At 43.4% G+C, this 8,400-nt stretch overlaps 1 protein-coding gene across 2 annotated transcripts in view; it reads left to right on the top strand.

Annotated features, from left to right (window-relative positions):
• The first annotated feature begins 1,587 nt into the window (after positions 1–1,587).
• DMTF1 (cyclin D binding myb like transcription factor 1) overlaps positions 1,588–8,400 on the top strand; it is an 86,045-nt gene continuing 79,232 nt past the window's right edge. For both annotated transcript variants that reach the window (XM_077471947.1, XM_077471946.1), the window contains exon 1: positions 1,588–1,735. In XM_077471947.1, the coding sequence (XP_077328073.1) occupies positions 1,593–1,735 (143 nt within the window). In that variant the 5' untranslated portion in view covers positions 1,588–1,592. The remainder of the gene's footprint in view (positions 1,736–8,400) is intronic.

The raw sequence follows: 8,400 nt of genomic DNA, 5'->3' as shown, positions 1-8,400 counted from the left end.
GGGCCCCTTTAAAACAAATCAAAAACGAACCCATTCAGGGCATTTTCCAAGCTTCAACTTAAAGTGGAGCTCCACCCAATAGGGAAAGCTCTGCTTTTTCTGCCTCCATCCCCCTCTGCTGCCACATTTGGCACCTTTTGGGAGGGAGCTGGTGTCTGGTTTTGACAGGTACCCCCTCCCTCTTTTGGCAGTGAGGCAGAAGTTTGCAACTCCCCCCTGCAGCCGACCCATTGAGAAAATGCAGCGTGATTAGTGCACACACAGTAGGAAACTGGTTCAAGAATCAGCCCAGGTGAGGACATTGCTGAATGGGTAAGTACCCTAATAGTAAAAGTGAGCAGCTACAGTATTTGTAGCTGCTGACTTTAATTTTTTTTTATTTGCGGGGGGGTTGGGGGTTGTTTGTGGAAGCATCAACGAAGTGTCAACAAAAGCATTTTGATTCAGTAGTAGGCACTTTAATGTGTTAAAGCGGAGGTCCACCCTAAAGTGGACCTTCCGCTCATTGGAATCCTCCCCCCCCTCCGGCGCCACAATTTACAGGTATCTGCACCCACTTCCGGGATAGCTCTCTGCGGAAAGGGGCGTAGATTACGCCCCTTTCCGAAAGTCCCCCGCTGCCTGCTGGGAAACACACAGATCCCAGAGGCAGCGGGTCCATCCTTATTGCGCATGCGCAGTAGGGAACCGGGAAATGAAGCCGAAAGGCTCCACTTCCTGATTCACATACCCAAGATGGCGGCGGCAGCACCCGAGAGACGATCGAGAGATCGGCTTCGGGTGCCGACATCGCGGGCGTGCTGGACAGGAAAGTGTCACTATTTTAAAAGTCAGCAGCTGCAGTATTTGTAGCTGCTGGCTTTTAAAAAAAAAAAAACGCGGACTCCCTCTTTAAAGTGGAGTTCCACCCTCATGTCTGTGTTTATTAAAAGTCAGCAGCTACAAAAAAGTGTAGCTGCTGACTTTTAATAAACAGACACTCACCTGTCCCATGGTCCAGCGATGCGTCCACCCGAAGGCTCGCTTCTCTCCTCCTCTCTGCAGCGCCGGCATTGCAAGTGTGGGCACACAGCTGACAGCTTGCGACTGCGTGTTCTGAATGGCCGGGCAATCTTCTGGGACCTGTGACGTGTCCCAGAAGATTGCAGGGAGGGGAGGGGGAGAGAAGAACTTCCTCTCTGCGCTGCGGCGCAATGAGTGGGAGCTGGGTACCTGTCAAAACAAAGTAACCGCCCCCCCCCCCCCCCCCAAAAAAAAATGACAAGCCAAAAGTGGCATGTCAAAAAGTGAGGAGTCCTTAAAGTGGAATTCCATTTTTGGGTGGAACTCTGCTTTAAAGTTGAAGCCAGTGAGAATGAGCCCTTAGGGTTTACATCTACTTTCATTTGTAAACCATCCATTATCACTATGGCTTCCACTTGCACTGCTTCTATTATTGCTTACAGACATTTCCAGGAACAGATCTCTTGCAGCAGATTCTGTCCATAGAAGAGCTGTTGGAGGAGAAGAAGACCCACATACTGGGAGTCCTGTGAGCACTGCACTGCGGGTCATACATCAACGTTACACAGCACAGCCTGCAATCCCCCTCCATGACAAGTGAGGGCGGAAGTGACGTGGAAGCGCCCTCCACTTCCTATACAGGACACTGGGATCCATGGAGCGCTGTGTTGCTGCATCCTGGTATTTCGGAGCCTCCATCCTGCTCGCCAAGTACCCGGACTGAAAACAGGAAGTGAGTATCAGGCCCAGTGACAGGAGCGGCGTGCACAACATCGGCCGTGACCCCGAGCCCATCACATCACCCCGCCATCATTGTTTACATTCTCCTCCATCATCATCATCACTGACAGAGATGTGTGGGGGAGGGAGGGAGCGCTCAGTGCAGCATCATCAACACCACCACCAACTGTCATTCTGCTCCATACATACAACGTGTACTATACACTATCACTGCATAGGGATCACAGTGCTGGATTTCTGGATGAAGTGCCCTGTGCCATCACTGACTGCAAAGGTCAGCAGATGGAGGGTCAGGTTAAAGGTGGCCATGCATGTAACCATTACCATCGTACGCTCCTTCAAGGATCACAGCAGGCAATTATCGGATGTGCTTTATTATCAAACGATCGATCATATTAAGATTTGTCTGATCAGTTGTGGAGGAAAACACGATCGTATTAAATATCCATCTTGATTACATCCCCGTGTATATGATCTGTTCAAAAAAATATGTTGTTTTTTTTTTTGCGTACTTTGTGAGGGATATAATGTTTTTGCCAATAAATTAAATGGATATCCAATTGTATAGTAAATCAATGCATCAAGGCCACCGGGAAAGATGCATTTCGTCTGCGTTTACGGTACCACATTCGACCACGGAATTGCGACCTGCATGTGAGTGCCCACGTACTGTTAAAAACAGATCACACATGTAGTGGGTTTATAGGCACCACAACACATGCTACCTCAATACCATGTGATTTGGTGTGGTGTGTTTTTAAAAGTAGCGCATGCGCCACATTTTCCCTGTTCCAGTGGGATTTGCAGCTCATTCAAATGAATAGGTTGCAAAATCAAGCCGTGCAGGAATGCTTTGGAATGGCATGGGAACACGGCATGCATTCCTGAGTGAAATGGCCCTAAAATGTACACTGAGCAGCGCATGCACAGTTCGGTAGACACTCCGGTATGATGCATGACTGCATTCCTGTGCGTGCGCAGGAGTCACATCATCACAGCCAATCAAGGTAGCTGTAGGCTGGTACCTGGAAGAAGCTGTTAGCGAGGGACCTTGCAGGCATTGGAGTATTGGAGCTAGGGTAAGTATTAGAAACAAGACTACTCTACTTTTTTCTGCTGTCACTTTTCTATCGAGTCTTTAACTTTTTCTTGTCTGTATACATCTATGTTTATTTCAAGCATTTTTTAAACCATTTAAATCGGAGTTCCCCCCGAAAAGTGGAACTTACGATCATTTGTCTCTTCCCCCCCTCCCCCCCCCGGGTGCTACAATTGGCACCTTTCGGGGGAGCAGATACCTGTCTTTGACAGGTACACGGCGAATTACATCAGCAGCTTGGCTCCCTCCTTCCCCCGCGGCCGGGCCAGTAGGAGAGCGCAGCAGAGCCCTGCGCATGCGCAGTAGGGAACCAGCATGAAGCCATAATGCTTCACTGCCGGGTTCCCTTACCGGCAATGGCGGCGGCAGCACACTACAGCTGATAGAAACATCAGCTGCGGTGCTGTCATCGCACTCCTGGACAGACAAGTGTCCTATCATTAAAAGTCAGCAGCTGCAGTATGTGTAGCTGCAGGCTTTTAATTTTTGTAGGGGTGGGCGGACTTTAGTTGCGCTTTAATGTAATTTTCAATCTTTTTAAATCTGGAGCTTTGATTCAAATAATACCTGGTGAGCCTGCCATCAACCTTTTCGTGTCCGCGCTATAGCCAAAAGACGTCTACAGCGCAGGCCTAAATTGCCGGGAAGGTTTCCATATACATCCCACCGTGCATGTTCTGCCTGAGTACCCCCTGCCGAGTGGTGTGCTCTGTGATTAGCGAGTCCATGAGGCTCGGCTGATCACAGATTGGAGTAAGGGGGCAATCTCGGCCCTTTACCATGTGATCAGCTGTTAGCCAATGACAGCTGATCACATGATGTAAACAGAAGCCGGTAATTGGCATAAAAAGATAAGCCGATTACCGGTTTGTGTAAAAGGGACATCGGTCCCATACACAGAGAGCCACTGCTACTAACTAGTGCCCACTAGTGCCACCTACCTTTGAATAACAGTACTGCTAAGGAGTGCCCAGCAGTGCCACCTACCAGTGTAGCCTCATCAGCGCACATCAGTGAAGTAGAAAAATTACCTGTTTGCTAAATTTTATAACAAACTATATAAACAGTTTTTTTGTTTTTGTTTTCCAAATTTTTTGTCTTTTTTTTTTTTTTTTTGTCTGTTTAGCAAAAAATAAAAACCCCAATAGTGATTAAATACGACGAAAAGAAAGCTCTATTTATGTGAAAAAAAATAAAAATTTCATATGGGTGTAGTGTTGCATGACATTCAAAGAGTGACAAAGCTGAAAATTGGCCTGGAAGGGGGTTTAAGTGCCCAGTAAGCATGTGGTTAAAGTGGTTCTAAAGTATCTTCATGCACTCTATTCAATAAGATAAAAAACCTTCAGTGTGCAGCAGCCCCCTAATACTTACATGAGCCCCATCTTGATCCAGCAATGTTGCATGAGAACCTTGACTGCCCTTGACTCCCCCTCCTGATTGACTGTGACACAGGAGCGGGCGCCATTGGCTCATGCTGCTGCTAGGCAGAGGCAGAGAGCCAATGAGGAGAGAGAGGGAGCCGGGGCCTTGCCACAGTTTTGTGTCTGAATGGACAGAGCAGTGGCTCGGGTTCCCCCCTAGCAAGCTGTTTGCTGTGGGGGCACTTGGCAAGAGGGAGGGGCCTGGAATGCTGGCGGGGGACCCAAAAAGAGGAGAATTCAGGCAGCTCTGTGCAAAACCATTGCAAAGAACAGGTAAGTATAACAACACCTGAGCTTCGCGTTTTTGAGCTTTGCCATTTTTTTATTAGTATATAAAGAAAAATATCATCTATTTAATCATTTGTTGCCATGGTTTTTTAGCCATTTCACCCACTTTTATTCATTTTGTATTTTTTTAGCAAGGGTTTGGGGGTTAAAGGTTATGATTAGGGGTTATTTTATTTATTATTATTTTTTTACTTATTTATATATTTATTTTGTTAGGTTAGGGTTTGAGGTGAGGATTATTCTATTTATTTTTATTATTTATTTAGTTACTGATTCCCCCAGTGACAGTGGAAATGTAAAAAAAAAATAAAGCTGGCAACTATATGTTGTGAAGGAGTGGGGCCGCCACGTCCTAACAACTGACAACTCATTCAGTTGTCAGTGGGGTCCCCCTGTTGACAGCTGAAGTGTAAACAAAGTCCCAGTAGTAGGGCAATGTTTATCAACTGGTCATAAACAGAAAGATAAAAAGAAACTTTTTTTTTTCTGTTTATTCATCTGCTGATGAACTTCGATCTGCGGCTAAAGTCAGTTTAAAACAACCTATCAAGTAAAAAAATAAAACGTTTTTTTTAATTAATGTTCCTCTGTTTAACCCCTTATTAATCCTTAATTTTCTCTAATCGGCCTTATTGAACTCCCTATTCTCCTTCTCCATTTAATTATTATTTTCCTGCTGATTTTTTTATTTTTTGTTCGCTTCTATTATATGAACTATTTATAGTTAAAAAAAAGTTTCTTGTTCATTAACATTTTTACACCTTTAACATATATTTACATGTTTCACATTGAAAAAAGTGCAAAATAAAAAAAAAAATGTATCTCCATTCGCAAATTTTCAATGCTTTGTACCATTGCTCCATGGCATTGTACCATGGCATTGGCGCATCCCTATTTATTTATGTATTCTTTATTATTCATTTTTATTTAATTATTGCATTTGAGCAGAGAATTTGTTTGAATCAAGTGTTTCTATACAAAAAACGCCTAAATAAAATAAAAAAATAAATAAATAAATAAAAAAAGCTCCAGAACTTTTTTGAGCTTCAGGTGACTTGTAGTGGAGATGTAACCCATCTCCATAGAGAGTAATTTATATTTTTTTTCTTCAGCATTTTGGTGCTTCAAGCTATAAAATGCTGATGCACGAATGGGTTAAATTAGTTACAACACTTTTTTGGTGGTATGACCCTTTAATACTGCCTGCGACTAATTCAGAAAAGCCTTGTGACAGTTTTGTTAGGAGATCCAAAACATGGGTCAGATTCAGGTAGTACTTCTTTTCGCAACTAAGAACCTGAGTTGCATTGGCTGCAACTTATTGAGAAAGACTTGCTGCCAGTTTGCACATTAATATTATTTTAATCACCACCAGTTTCTTAAACTCTGTGTTTGTTACATTGATCAAAATAAAACAAACATCCCCAGTAAACTATTTGGTAAATATCTTGGCACTTGCAGTTTACAGCTGTCAACGCTCCTGGCTCTGGCTCTGCTTAGTGCTGCTTCCCTGAATTTCTAGTCTTCAGAGGAAAAAGTGGACAGTGCAGTCTCCAGCCCGTCTGTTAGCTTGGAGGAGGAGCATGGGAATGTTTTGTCATACTAGGCTACTGGGCTCAGTGTTTCTAATGATGCAAGACCACATATAAATTGACCGAATTGCACAATTGGGCACCAACATCCGTAAATTTTTGAAGAGTGGAAAACCAACCATGTATAGGGCTTTCAAGGTGGCCTGGTATATATGCAATGTACACCACAATTAAAATTCCATAAATGTATTTTATCCCTCTAAAACATTGATCCATAGATCATTAAATATATATATTTTGTCCATAGTAGACCATTCATAGACATGCAAACATGCATACAGGTGCATCATCAAAAAATTGATTTACAGTGATACCTTGGATTACGAGCATAATTCGTTCCAGAAGAATGCTTGTAATCTAAAGCACTCGTATATCAAAACGAGTTTTCCCCATAGGAGTCAATAGAAACTCAGATAATTTGTTCCACAGTGACAGCTATTACATGCAGTACTGCATGTGGCCAGAGGCTGGGGGGGGGGGGACGCCGGAGTCACTCGGAAAACACTCGGATGCACTCGGAGAGTGGCAAACTCTCACGAGAGGGAGAGAGAGAGAGCTGTGCATGATGTCCTAAGCCTAGGCTTTTTACCAGACAAGAAACATGAAGTGGGCTGTATAAGGTATTTACTGGTAGAAAAAAAAGTTTTACTATCCAAAGTTAAAACGACAAGGGCAGAAGATTTAATAGACGGAAAGATGAAAAAATGACTGAAGGTTTCCACTTTAAGTTCAAAAAGTGAAACTCATATATTATATAGATTCATTACACACAGAGTGATATATTTCACGCATTTCTTTCCTTTAATTTTGATGATTAAGGCTTACAGCTAGTGAAAACCCGAAAATCATTAAATTTGAATATTGTGAAAAAGTTCAATATTGTAGACTCATGTCGTCACACTCTAATCGGCTAATTAACTCAAAACTCCTGTAAAGCCCCTTTCACACAGGGCACGTCCATTTTTACTGACTCCGCTTGCTCAGCAAGGATCGATCTGTTGATCACCACTGAGCAGGTGGATGACAGGTCAGTCTCGGCTTACTGTGCAGAGATGGACCTGTCAGAGTCCCACTCTCCTCTATACTGCCTGTCTGTTTTCATCCGATCCACCAGACGGAAGAAAAGTAGGACCTCCATCCGTCTAGATTTGTGGAATAAGATGGGATAGCAGCGGATGTCAGCGGACATGTCACTGCTGACATCCGTCGCTCCATAGAGGTGAATGGAGTGTCCAATTGGGTCTGCCTGAAAAACGGATAGGCGGACTTGATTGGACAGCATGTGTGAAAGGGCCTAGAGGTCCTAAAAGACCTAAAGGTTTCCAGAGCCTTTAACTGGTTTCTCAGTCTGCTTCAGTAGGTTACACAATCGTGGGCTTGACAGTTGTCCAGTAGGCAGTCATTGACACCATCCACAAGGAGGGTTAGTCATAAAAGGTCACTGCTAAAGAAGCTGGCTGTTCACAGAGTGCTGTATCCAAGCATATATATGGAAAATTGAATGGAATGCAAAAGTGTGGTAGAAAAAGGTGAGCAAGCAACAGATACCTGCAGCCTTGAGAGGATTGTGAAGCAAAGGCTATTCAAGAATGTGGGAGAGATTCACAAGAAGTTGACTATGGCTGGTGTCAGTGCTTCAAGAACCACCACACATAGACGTATGCAGGACATGGGCTACAGCTGTCACATTCCTTGTGTCAAGCCACTCCTAAACCAGAGATGATGTCAGAAGTGTCTTACCTGGGCTAAGGAGAAAAAGGACAGGACTGTTGCTCGTTGGTCCAAAGTCCTTTTTTCAGGTGAAAGTCAATTTTGCAAGTCCAAAGTCATCACAGCCATCTACCAGGAAATTCTAGAGCACTTCATGATTCCCTGCTGATCAGCTTTATGGAGATGCTGATTTTTATTTTCCACTTGGCACCTCAGCAGTGCCACAGGCTGATCGCCTCCATGCCATGCCACAGTGATGCAGTAATTCATGCAAAAGGAACCCCCGACCAAGTATTGAGTGCATACTATATTGTACTTTACAGTAAGCCAAAATTTGTGTATTAAAAATCATTTTTTTATTGGTCTTATGTAATTTTCAAATTTCCTGAGATACTGAATGTTAGCTTTTCACTAGCTTTAAGCCATAATCGTGAAAATGAAAAGAAACAAATGCTTGAAATATATCACTCTGTGTGTAACGCATCTATATAAAAAAATATGAATTTCACTTATTGAATTGAATTACTGAAATAAATAAACTTTT

Source organism: Lithobates pipiens, unplaced genomic scaffold (assembly GCF_037356315.1).
Source record: "Lithobates pipiens isolate NorthernLeopardFrog02 unplaced genomic scaffold, aLitPip1_a1.2 Scaffold_8, whole genome shotgun sequence".
Classification (NCBI taxonomy): Eukaryota; Metazoa; Chordata; class Amphibia; order Anura; family Ranidae; genus Lithobates; species Lithobates pipiens.
The sequence above is the reverse complement of the archived record's forward strand: the minus strand, read 5'-3'. Positions and strand labels throughout refer to the sequence as shown.